A 13,247-nucleotide genomic window follows, 5' to 3' on the forward strand; every position below is an offset into this window, starting at 1 on the left:
GCAGCCTAGATCATTTGCGCTGGATATAGTTGAACATGTTTTAATACTCATGACAAGTAACCCTAACCCAGTTATGGATTTAATGACACAATAAATACTTTTCCCAAAACGATTCATATACAATTTATCCTTATTTCAGTTAACACAATTCAGCCAATGCAATCAGCAAATATAATTTGATGTAATCTACTTCATCATAGTCAGAGAAATGATGTGAACATAAGCTGCACACCAGGACAGGCCTTTCCCCGAAAGGCCTAGGCGGTAGGTGGGCTACTCATATAGCTACTAAACCAGCACAGCCGCACCATGTCTTCACTAAGAATAATCCCCAAGGCATGTAATTGTCCATAAAGTTTGAAGCAGTCTGTATGAGACTGCCTTGTTGGGGTAAATACTAGGGGATAAAAATACAGCCAACTAATGGCATAGGCATTAAAGCCTGCATGCAGCCAACATAATGACCACTTGAGAGGTTGACAGAGTGAGATACGAGGAAAGAGTGAGATTGAGATGCACTGGAACAGAGTGACAGAGAGAGTACAGCAGACATAACTTCATCTCATATGCATGCCCAATGGTCTTGCCAGGCCTGGCTCTACTTTGCTAGACTGTTGTGTTCCCAAAGTGCTGAAGGGTTGGAAAGACGGGATCCACTGTTCTACAGCAGTGGACTCTTTCTGCCCCCTCATCGGCAGGTACAAATTGTCCCTAATAAATATTTTATCTCTGAGTAAATAAATAAACTAGTTTGGCAGAGCTCTGTCCAGATGCCGCCCGTGGAGAATTGACAGAGGTAGGATTGTAGAGTCCTGGTAGGGGGTCATAGTTCATCCAGAGGGCTGATGGAGAGCCTGGCAAAGGGAGGAGGCAGGCCACCTAGACCGATCCTAGGCAGGGTGGGTCTCTATGCGGGGGCCGAACACTGCTTATGCTGGCAGTTTGCCACTTGTGGGCTGGCTGTGCACATGTGTTCATATGGCTTGTGCATGCATATTTAAGAGAGGTTTTAAAGGAACAATTAGGCAATGTACCTTTAGCTTCCTTCCCTGTGAAAACTGCAATGACGCCACGCCAGCATCACAGCTTCCTCTGTGGTTAGCAAGCTGCGTGCCACCTGTCAGACAGCGCTCACTCCGCCTGTTCCTTTCTTCCCTCTGCTCTCACTTACTATTTACTTTCATCTTCACCGTTTCTCTTCTATCCCCGTTCTTTATCCTTGCCTCAAAGCGGTTTTCCCAGGCAGTGCAAAGCCTCAACTGCCTTACTGCTACTCAAAAATAAAAATAAAAAGGGAGGAGGGGGGCAAAGGCTCAGCCTCTCAGGCTATGTTTCCTGTTTAAGAATGCTTCTATATGATATAAGTAGAAGGTCTGAACCCACCATAAACCCACCCAATATAGCCTAAAGCAGAAACCCTGGAGGTACTTAACACCACATCAGAGGGGCACAGCATCTAAATCCAATGTGAAACGGATAAATAAAAAGCATGAGGTAAGTCGGGCTGAGCCTGCTGACAGGCTGGATGTGCAGCGGGGAGACAGACAAGCTGACGAGGGGAGAGACATGGAGAGAAGGGCATGCCTGCTACTTTGATGCCTCAGTCCAGACACAGGACGTCCCACAGATGCTGCTCTTTAAAAACTTTAAACAGGGCGATAAGAACCAGAAAAACAGGAGGGAGACAGAAAGAGGGATACAGAGGAGCAAAGTCCCCTGTACACCCCTCCCCTGGTCTCCCATCTGGATCCAATCTCTGTGGCTTGCTAATGTTTCCCCTGGGGGCCACGGCTCGCCCTTAATTTGTTTCATTTGTGACCCCTGACCCCAAATGCCCTGCCCCCTTCAGACCCAGATTGTTCAAACAATCTCTCTCTGTGTGCATTTCCATTGCTCTACTGCAAACCTCCTATCTTTAGTACTGAACGTTTTTTCCATGATTGTTTAAATGACATTATAATGAAAAATTAACCATGCAAATAAATAAAAAAACACCTCACTTCAAAGTGAAATTATTTTCATTTCTTTCATTCACAAATCTGCGGGCAAATATGCAAACAATGTCTAAAATCATACAGACAGAAATTAGTATTGTATAGCTTTTGCACTTTAAAAATAAGACATTGCATTTTAAATATTTAAATCAGACATAAACTTTACTTTGATGACCAAAAAACTCATAACTAAAAATTGGATCAAACTGACCATGACAAGTTCTGCATAATTTTAGGAGCAGTTTATTTTAACCGGGTCAACAAAGGTATATCAATAAACCACCGTCTTATCATCTCTCTCTGTCACCACTCAATGGCCTTTACAATGCGCCCTCCCATCACAAATCTGCATCCGCAATGTTTGTGTCCTATTTTAGATACGGTGCAATATTAACCCCATGTAGCCTAAGGACGTAACACACTGAACATGGCCTTAATGGAGAAACTGTTGAAAACATATCCTTCTGCAGCACACACAGATAAATGAGAAGGATTACCTCTCGCCCTGAGGTGTTGTGGTGGCTGTAATAGTGTGGTCGGATAGAGGATGAGGGCACGGTCAAAACTCAAATCAAAGAGACAGTGCCCTGGGAAAGTAGACGTTCTGTGTTTTGAAAGAAAACTTTTCTCCTCAAATAGTATGACCAGACATAGAGGGGAGAGCAGTTAGGGAGGGGCACTAGCCAAGGGTGCATAGTAACTGTTGTCAGAATTAGGCCATCTGACTGCCGACATTCTAAACAGGACGTAATTTATCCAAGTGCTGGCATTTACTCTGAGAGTAGCAGGGCAAGAAAATAAATAAAAATAAATAAATAAAAGCACACAAATATCCTATGAGATCATTCCTCAAAAGCATCAGACACCCAAGCCGGTGCTCCTGTTGCCAGGAGCAATCCTTGCGTGATAACAGAGCAGGCGGGGGGGAGAGTAGGAGCAGCTGTGCCACATGTGGCTGTGACATTACTTATCAGGAGATAATTAGGGTACTGAAATATATACTAAACTTACTGAGAACAGCATGATCCTACCCAATTTAATAACTGAAGTGAAAATAGAAAAAAAATGCCAATCTCAATTTCAATTTCCAATGGGATGTTTTTAAATGGGATGATTTGCATATCCAAAATATTCAATTTCAATTTAGATAGAAAGGTAGATAGATACTTTATTGATCCCAATTTGGGAAATTCTTCGTCACAGAAGCAGAAGTGTGTTTTTAGACATTAAAATACAATACTTTAAAAAGTGGAAAAGAGAATTAACAATTAAAAGGAAAACATTTAAATAATATATCAAATATAAACAGAACAATATCAAATATTCTGGATAATTAAAATAAAAAGTCAAAAATACTACAGGATCCAAAATACTACAGGTCTTTTATAAGAAAGGAGAAACTCAAACTATGTAGCAGTGAGTTCTCTGCCAGCCAGAGGTGAGCTGTTGAAAAGTGTTATCGCAGAAGGCAGGAATGTTTTCCTGTACCTCTCTACAGCGGAGCAGTAAGAAAATGTAAATAATGCTTGGATTGAAGAAGCTGGAACCAGTGAATGTTTACCATGTTTGCTTCAAAAAGTAATTGCCAATCAAACAGAGAACATGGCAGGTATTTGCATTCAGTTTAAGGAAGTTCAGTAATGCTGTTTTCATGTGACTTACCTTTGACTAGCAGCTCGGGATCTTCCTCCAGGCCCATCTTATTCTTCTCGATGATCAGGCTCTTCATCTCTTCAGTCCCCTCTGAGACAGTGTGCCTGGGTAGAGGAGCAGAGGAGAATGTAAATAACTCTGGTTCTCTCTCAACTCGAAGTCTTCCCCTGACTACTCCCTCCCATTGGATAGCTAATTAGCCTGCCGAAACACAGTTGGCTGTGAACCCCTCACCCCCCTTCCCCATATGACACTGTGCCAACTACAAGCTTCTATGATACTCTTAGGTGGGGGTCACACATAGGGGACTGGAAGAAGTGCCATGAATATCTGTCCTCCAGCGTTCTCCGAGTTTCCCTCCCTAGCAGCACGCAAGCTCACAAACACACACTGATACATACCACGCCACTGTGGACAGCTCGTCTCTCTTTTAACACTTTGGCCACCGCGCCGACTGAAAATAAACGTGACCGAGCGACGCCGGCCTGACTCGCAGTCAGCCAGCTCACTCCGGTCAGAGAAAGGCAGAAGGTTCAAGAGGTCACAGCCTCAGATAGTTAAAACCAGAACCATCAAAAACATCTGTACATCTAATTATTTATTTTCCTTTTGATTTTATTTCAATATTTTCTAGCATTCGTTGTTATTTAAGGGTGGGTTTTTTCTGTTTTGTATATCGTTTTTTTTGGGGGGGGGGGTTTGGTGATGAAGTTTGTTAAAATTGAACATCATTAAAAAAGATAAGAAAATAAAAACCACATCTGTAAATCCTCAGAAAGTTATGTGCTGCTTCCTGAACATAAAAGGAAGGTTTAACATCTGGTCAGGCAATATTGTGAAAAATTCAGACCTTGTTATCTCATGCCAAGGCCCATTTCAGTCCATTAGATTGTTTGTAGGTTTTATTTTCTGCTTATTTATTTATCTATTAATTATTTGTTTATTTGTTTTATTTCCTTGACCTAACTAGCATGTGAGGCACGGCATGTCAAACCCCTCCTTTCTTCCTGTCCCCCTGCTGGAGTCATTGCTTTCAGGAAATGAATGGAGCCCTCCCTTGGAGGGAAATCTGGCCTCCTGTTACCTTCTCCTTTGCCAGCTGATTTACGTCCTCATTGATCTGATAATTCCGGAAGGTTGCTCCTCACGGAAGTCAGCAAATCAATGAGTCTGAATATAGCCTTATCTGCTTTGACTCAGCTTACATGACTCCAAAGGCCATTTCCTTTCCTTTAGTGTGCGCTGACCTATTCCTGTCTGTACCATGCTTTATCATGTTGACCTCTGTGACATTACCCTCAAATATTGCCTAATACTAGGATTATATTGCAAATATAACTTCAAACACTAAATGTTTGCATTAAGATTAGTTATAATTTCTAAACTGTATCAGGTGCATGTATCATGTATGACTACATGATTTTGACTGAGACAGTTTACCTGCTTGACAATACTGATTTGCTGCAAAACAATGAATGAATTATGATGAACAGACTGAAAACGTAATCTTATTAGATAAAAAGCGATGTTGACAAAAAGTAATAAAAGGGTATTTATCGCAATACATATAATCATAATACTTTTTAATGCCTACTTATTATGCTTAAATACATACAATTTATTAAATGTATTATCTGTTATAGATCTTAACAGACTAGCACCAGTCTCTAATTTAAGCTAATATTCAGACATAGTGAAACTGTATATTGGGAGCCAGTTTTCCTGCATGTGAATGTGAAGTGGTTCAGGACATCACTGGAGAGCAGAAGTGAGAAGGAGAGAGTCAAGAGGATCCGGTCACATTATACTTAGTCAGTCTGTATAATGTCTGCCACAGCAGCCTTCAGGGAACTCAGACAGTCTCTGCATCTATAGGTATTACAATTCAAAGAGAAATGTAACGACGCATCTTATTTGAGGTTGTTAACAACCCCTGCTACATAACAGAGACATGCACGCAGACAGAGATAGTTTATGTATGAAAAATGAGAGAGGAATAATATCTATAGAAAAGCTACGGCTCGACTGAAGAATATAGCCTGCTGTGGTGTTTATGATCTTTACATTAGAGCTGTCTGTGATGGGCATGCATTTCAAAATGTTGAGGGATAAAAAATAATCCTTACACTCTAAATCTGAATTTACTATACACCAATATGAACCTCAAAACAACTGGTGTAACCTACTGCAGGATTTGAAAAGGCAGTCCTAAAGACACTACTCTAAATGTTATGGTTTATTAAAACATTATGTGGTACACATGGTCATAAATCTTGGAGCAATATCCTTGGAGTTTAAAATTAACCTTGGCTGTCATGTGTGAAGATTTCTAAGAAACGTTGGCCTTTGACACAGCTAAAAACAGACATAAATCGTTTTTTTTTTTTAAACTGAAATACTTTTTAGCGCAACGTCATTACTTATTTTAAGCCTTGTAAAGAAGGAATAACCATTACATCCCAGGTTTTGACCTTTAGCAGCACAAACTAGTCTGACCTTCAATTTAGACACTGCCCTAGCAGAGTCAGTTTGAGGATTGTGCTTTGGATCTCCACAGCTGTCCAGCAGCCCTAAACCCCCCCCACCTCCATCAACCCATACTATACCACAATGCTACCACCCCCACATTCCCAGAAACCCCAGCAAAACCCGTGACGGTGGGGCCTTTAGTGGGTAACTTCCTGTGGAGTGCAGGAAACAATTTTACATGGGGATTAGACAGCACGGAGAATAGAGTGGACAGCTACAGACAGACATCACCTCTCTTTCTACTGCAGACGCAAAGCATCTTTTGAATGTTTAAGCTTGGTATCTGTCAAAAATCAGAGTATTTGTTTTGCTCTGTGTTTTGGGTCTTGTTGAAGTCATTGCATTATACAGCTGATTCTTATTCTTTTAGAAAAACAGAAAGGTGAATTTGCTTCTAAAGGAAAATATGCAGCATAGGGAACAAAACACCTTCCAGATTATTTGTTTATGAAAGTGAAAACATCTTCAGATCAGATCTCATAGGTCAGCTCAGTTCAGCAAGTAAACAGTGAGCAATGTGGAAGTCATGAAAAAGTAAAAAATATTTCCTATATGTACTAACCATAGATCTGATTCCATAATATGTTCATCCTGTTGAGTTTAAATATCCTGTTGCCTCTTGTGAGAAGTGAGAAACTGTATGGTGTGAAGCCAATAAGTCACTCAGATACATGGCCGACGATGAAAAGTTCTTCAATATTTATCTACTGCAAGTACTAGTTTGTGTGTGCCCTTTCTCAATTTCAAATCTCTATATACCCAATCCACACAGTAATAATATAGAGTTCAGATGTGAGATGAACTACAGAAAACTAAGTGGTAAACTTGTTGGAAGAAAAAAAAAAAAGGGCAACATAGCAAAGGTGTAACGGGCCGTCTCCACGGCAGCGTTAAAAAAATCTTGAAACGCTTCTGCCCATTCACTTTGAATGGGGTGACGTCACTTTTTTTCGCTTTCGCCGAAATGCATTGTGGGCAGGCGAGCGGAGATTCTCAGGATTTTCAAGATCCAAAGTTGAACAATGTTCAACTTTTGAAGCTGAGGAGGAAGCGTCAGCCAATCAAATCCCGTGTACGCAAATCTGACAGTTCAAGCTCTAGCCAATCAAACGGCGTGTATGCTGGAGAGACATACCGCAGATCATTTCCTCATATTCCAAAAAATGGAGGAGAAATTAGCGGTAGCGAATCAATCACCCGGTGCTTTATGACCAGACCTACCGGGATATAAACCGGAGGAGCCAGGCATGGAGGGAGGTGGCAGAGACAGTGGTATGTTTTCGCCTGTTTTGGGGAGTTTATATCCAGTTTACTTCGGGCTTTTTGGCTTCGTATGTCGCGGGCGGGAGATTCATGTGATTGGTTGATCGCAAAAAAATCCCCAAGCTTCAGATACGCCCACCTCCAAGATTTTTTTAACGCTGCCGTGGAGACGGCCCGTAAGTGTAAAACATTTATAAATAGGACGGAACAAGGACACAATGTATACATCAGCTGCGAGTGTTCCTTTTTTTTTTCTCACTTGCAAAACCAAATTACTTCTTATTGTCACGAAGGATGAAGGTCAAAAACCAACACCTCATCACATTAATCAATGACCTGATCTTTATTTTTTCAAACTATGAAGTTGGGTGGAGATTTACATGTCACCAAATTCCACATACTTTGAAAGAGCTTTATAAGATAAAGGTTGTCCCACCCTAACATGTGCCACAAAGTGAACAAGAGACTCAGGGAGCTGTCAATCACCGACACCCTCTCAGTTTTGAAAGAGCGCGGTGGAGAGGTTAATAGGGAAGTTGTTTCCAATTCATTTTGATGCCAATGTATTCAAAGTTGCCATTATAGCTACATCAGTCCAACCTGCAACTATAGCGAGCATTTTTAATGTTGATTAATAAATAGATTTGTTTTCCAATAAATCAATTATTGTTTGGCCTATATTGGTTAGGGAGCATTAAAATGCCCAAAGCAGACAGGGCTCCCAGTGTGGTATGTTACTATATGTTAACACAGCAAAGTTTGACTCGAATCTACAGTTTATGGACTGACACCAATAGTTCTTACGGAAATAAGGTCATAGCATATGCGGTGCAGCTCTCATGGTGACAGTGACACACTTAAGAGTATAAGCAGCACAATGAGTTGATTAGTTTGTGAGTGTCGGTCTGATGGAGGCTGCTGGAGCGATGAGTAATTGATTTCATTCCAGAGTCTAATCAAAATGCCGAGACGCTAATTAAAGTTAGAAAAGTAGTGTCCTTGCTGTCGGGCTTGAGTGACCGTAGTGGAAACAGTGGAGACATGTTCCAGCATACAAAGCGGGTCCTTGTGACCACGAGAACATGCACATTTACAAAAAACGACCTTTGTGCGGATGCGTCACAGAAATTCTTGGAGATTTATGTGATGGATGAAAGGTCTGGATGGGTCCAAAAAGGCATTCAAAGAAATGACCTCAAACCAGCTGCCTTTTTTTGATGTCCAATTCCATATAACTATACACAACTTACAGCCATATATCAAGTTACATGTTTATGAGACATCTGAACGAGCACCAAGGATAAATACCACCAAGACGACCTTCATTCAAATATAGTGGATCATACTGCAGCAATAGATAATCAGTTTTCCTTTTTAGAGACCATTCCTCTCTCTCAAGTCTTTATCCCCTCCCCCACATTACTTGGCCTGGCTTCATGGGCCTCTGGCTGAAGTTGGGCTGGTGGGAAAATGGGAATGTGGTGATTAAGACTGGGCCTATATGACCTTCCAGCTAAAAATACGCTGTTTACTCAAGACCACTGCCAAGAAACTCTGGACTAGGGAGAGGGGAGAGGAAAAAAAAAGTCATGTTTTGAGAAAGGAGGAGGATGAGGGGGTCGGTGCATGTGTGTGACAGGAAGTCCAGTTTTGTTACTAGGAGTGTGTTTATCAGCAATAACTTTTATGATTGAAAGAAAGTGACTTTAGTTTGAAGAAAGTTACTCTCACTGTGAGACTTATTAATGTGGATAAAAACAATCAAAATGCTCTGATGTTTTAAACTGGGCCGCTTTGTGATGATTGCATGGTTGACAGACACTCAAAAACGTCAACACCAGAGACCCACTACTAAGCTTTTCATATAAACCCAAATATGTCATGCCTTCACTCGGATTTCACACACACAACCATAAAATTAATACATTCTGATACACTGGTCTCTTTCATCCATTGTAGCCCACACTAAAAATACAACTGTCAATTGTTGACTAAGCAGAAAGGGGGCTAATGAGAAAGCAGATGGACAAATGGGGAGAAGGAAGATTGTCCTCAAGTGTCCACTTTACTTCTGGTAAATGTTGTACTCTGTACTCAGTCCCAGCTTCGAGAAGGAATTTGAGAGTCAGGAAAGTGGGGATGAGAAAATAGTGATGATTTAAGAGAGACTTGAGTGTGGGCACAGCAGGAGGGAGCAAGCTGCTTGGCACTTTGTGCTGACTGAGGCCCCGTCCACACGGACACGAAACGGAGACGAAAACTAAACGAACCGAAGTCGATATCAAAAAAGTCTTCCGTCCACACGGAATCGGCTCAAGAAACGTGTCCGTCCACAAGAGACTGCTCGACCCGCTGGAGACGCTGTAGTACATATGCCGGGCCTGTAAGTGGCGCTGTAGATTTTGCACTAACATCTGTAGCATGGTCAGTAGTGTCTGGAGCACGAACACAACCCCTGTGACGCGGGGCTGAGCAGGAGAGGTGGGGAGAGGAGGGGCTATGATCGTATAGGGGCGTACACACGGAGCCACAAGCGTTTCGTATCAAAGTGTATCGTTTGAGGGCTCCGTTTCCGCCTTGTGTGGACGAACCGTCTATACGATAAAGAACTGTAGCGGATACAACCCGTTTCGTCTCCGTGTGGACGGGGCCTGAGAGACAGACAGGGGAGACCCCATGCTGTCTGCCTGCACACATTTGTCTATCACCCACACACTCAATATGCTGCCTGCAACTGCGAGAGGTCAGCGCAAACACACAACAAATCTATAATAGGACTACTGACATATAGGCCAAACAGATGTTAACATTGGAAAAACGTTGTTGCAGCTTCTCTGCTGTTACAAATCAGTCCACTTAAAGAGCTAATAATTCACTGTGTTGTGGTATGATTGATATAACATTGAATTGTGGTAATTTCATACTTGATGTTGGAATTTCTCGATTGACAGATGAGACAATGTATACCTGCAGAACCATTTTGGGTTACTTATTAAACATATGAGTCTCTTGCAACTAAAATGCAGTGCAAAGTCAGTTATCACAGATTTTAAAAATCAATTTTGTCCAAAAAAATGTAGATACCTCAAGATAATGTACTATACAATATATATTAAAGATCATCCAAAACATTACACCCTCTTTCTCATGTCTCATTGATTGTTCTGTGTCCCATCAGCAGTATGTTATTCTTATGAGTAAAACCTGATTGAATGACTGATCATGAATAGAGCTGACTGTGTAGTATGTGCCCTGCAGCTATGTTTGGGTAACACAAATCCTTATAATTCAAAGTGCATAACGAAAACAAAGCATGGTATTTTCTTGGTTGAGCATGACTAATAATGTATATTCACAAACAATTTAAAACAAAACACATTAAAATAATACTCCCATTATAACCAGGAATTTATGGTTCCTGGTTATAATGGGGGAACCATTACGGGGGAACCATTACAGGTAATGACCAAGCACATCTCTCTCTAATCTCTGCACTCAGTGTGATGGTCTCCCTTGAAAAAGAGATCAATGATCTCAATGGGATACAACCTGGATAAATAAAGGTTTGAAATGAAATGAAATGGAGAACCCCGTTTTAACAAATTGGTTTAGTTATCTCCCTCCCAAACCACTCTGGCCGGCACCATGATGAATAATCTGAGCATTACCATATTAACCTCAATCTACTAGGATAAAAATAATTCCTCTAATTCATCACCATCACATCTGGGTCGTTATTCAAATCAAAAGTTGAGATAAATGTCTCCTTTTGGACTGTACAATTCAATTAACGTAAACCAGAGCTGTCCAACCACATAACAATGCCCTGATTTATTAGCGCCCCCCCACACAGTTGAACTTTCGGGCGTGTCCAGTCATTGGCCAGGTAATGACCAAGCACATCTCTCTCTCTGCACTCAGTGTGATGATTACAGCAACGCTTTTAACACACTCCCTTCAAAACCTGTAGTTAATTGTGCCATGTGGCCTCAGGCCACCTCCACTATAATGTAGAAGTGACACACGCACGCACATCCGAGCCACACCTCTTCTGGGAGTGCTGCTTAGGTAGGACTGAGTCACCCAGTCCAGTTTGCCTGTCTTTCTCCTTCCATCTTCCCTTCCTTCTTTCCTTCTGAGCTTCATGAGACAGCACATCCTGTATACCTGCAACAAAATGTCCCAGCTCCCCTACCCTGCTTCCTGATGCTGCTCTCTTCTTGTTGACAACTGAAGCAGACCCTCGTCCATGCATTAGCATTGTATGATAGTCGGACAAGTAGAGCTTTCTGACTCATCGCCTTTGAGTCGGCAGATGTACAGTAAAGATTGTGGCTGAGGGAATAGGGGCGGGGGGATGATAAGGGCATGATGCCAGAGACAGAATGGAGCAGATCCTGGCTACATCACTGTCTGAGATCACAGCCCTGCACTAATCGTCTGGATCCAGCCCTCCATGAATCACTCCTTTGCATTGGCACTTGCATTCACTTGTCAACCACATGACCATTTGAATGTTATTATGTGTGAGGCATAGAGGTTCCTTGTAAAGGGCAGTTTCAGAGTATTCAGCCTTAAAACAAACAAAGTGATTGGATTTGGAAGCGGGATGGAGTTACCAGTGATTGGAACCTCATCTATGTTGAAGATTGACATATTATTGGCCAATGGAGCCCCAAACAACAGCCAAACCTTAAATGACAAACCTCAACGAGTCAAGAGGTTAATGAATGAACATTTACATTATCCATAATCAATCAAAGATACACTGATACTCCCTTAACATTAAAAACATGTTATTTAAGACCAACACAGATCATCTATCAATATACATGTTAGTTCGTATCACTTGCATGTGTGTCTGATGTGAGTATGTGCATTGATTTGATGTTAGGCCCATATGTCAGGGCTAGGCAAATAAGGAGAGCCCCATGAGAAAACATACATGGTGCAGATGAAGTGAAAATCAAGGGATTGGCCTGCACGCACACGTGTGCCTGCCGGAGGATACAGAACTCCCCAGCACTCAGAGGAAGCATACGAGTAAAATAAGGAACTATTACTTCCTAAAATGCCTGTTAAAAAAACCCCGCTTTTTTCATTCCTTACCCATTTGTTCCATTGGCTGTGCGAGTTGGTTGAGAAACAGTCACTTCAGCTGGACTCTGTCAACAGAAGAGAGAGAATAGGGTAAATAGATGATAATGCAACACCAACAGTAGCCTTTCCTTAGAACTAGTCAACAGGTTGAGTGATCCTTCAATAGTTTTCCTTCAGTGGCCACGCTACAGTAAAGCATACAGCCATTCCTGGCAGTCTCAGCACATAGCTGCTCTGTTCCTGTAATGCTTGGCTTTCACTTGCAAGGAGTGAGCTAGTGGGGAGAAATATGGCATTCAAAACAGGCTCATTTAATACAGAAGTGGGGAACAGAAGAATAATTTGTGTAATAGGAGCATGCACCCCAACCAGCAAACCCCAAAAGGCTTTTTCTCAGAACATTCATTCCTCTGAGAAGGTTGTTAACCTAAAAATAACCTCAGTCTTTCAGATTGCACTCATAACAGCATCTTTTGCCTTTATCTTCTATCCGCATGTTACAGTGTCACAAGTTTGCTGATAGCTTGATGAAAACAAGTGGGAAAAATAAAGAGCCTCTAGAGGGGGCTTGTATGAAAACAACACTTTGTGTAGTAAAATAAAAATGCTCCAATCTAGATTGTATTATCTACAGAGCTATGTTACAGTTACTAGCTAAATATAAAGGGAAGTTATCTCGACTGTGAACCAGCTGCTCATATCAAATCA

At 41.6% G+C, this 13,247-nt stretch overlaps 1 protein-coding gene across 1 annotated transcript in view; it reads right to left on the reverse strand.

Annotated features, from left to right (window-relative positions):
* Positions 1–13,247, reverse strand: part of plekhh3 (pleckstrin homology, MyTH4 and FERM domain containing H3) — a 32,129-nt gene that overhangs the window by 14,154 nt on the left and 4,728 nt on the right. Inside the window, exons 2-3 of the mRNA XM_034143177.1 lie at positions 12,549–12,604; positions 3,657–3,751 (exon numbers count right to left, since the gene is read on the reverse strand). Of these exons, the coding sequence (XP_033999068.1) occupies positions 3,657–3,751; positions 12,549–12,604 (151 nt within the window). The remainder of the gene's footprint in view (positions 1–3,656; positions 3,752–12,548; positions 12,605–13,247) is intronic.

Source organism: Trematomus bernacchii, unplaced genomic scaffold, assembly GCF_902827165.1.
Source record: "Trematomus bernacchii unplaced genomic scaffold, fTreBer1.1, whole genome shotgun sequence".
NCBI classification, from domain to species: Eukaryota; Metazoa; Chordata; class Actinopteri; order Perciformes; family Nototheniidae; genus Trematomus; species Trematomus bernacchii.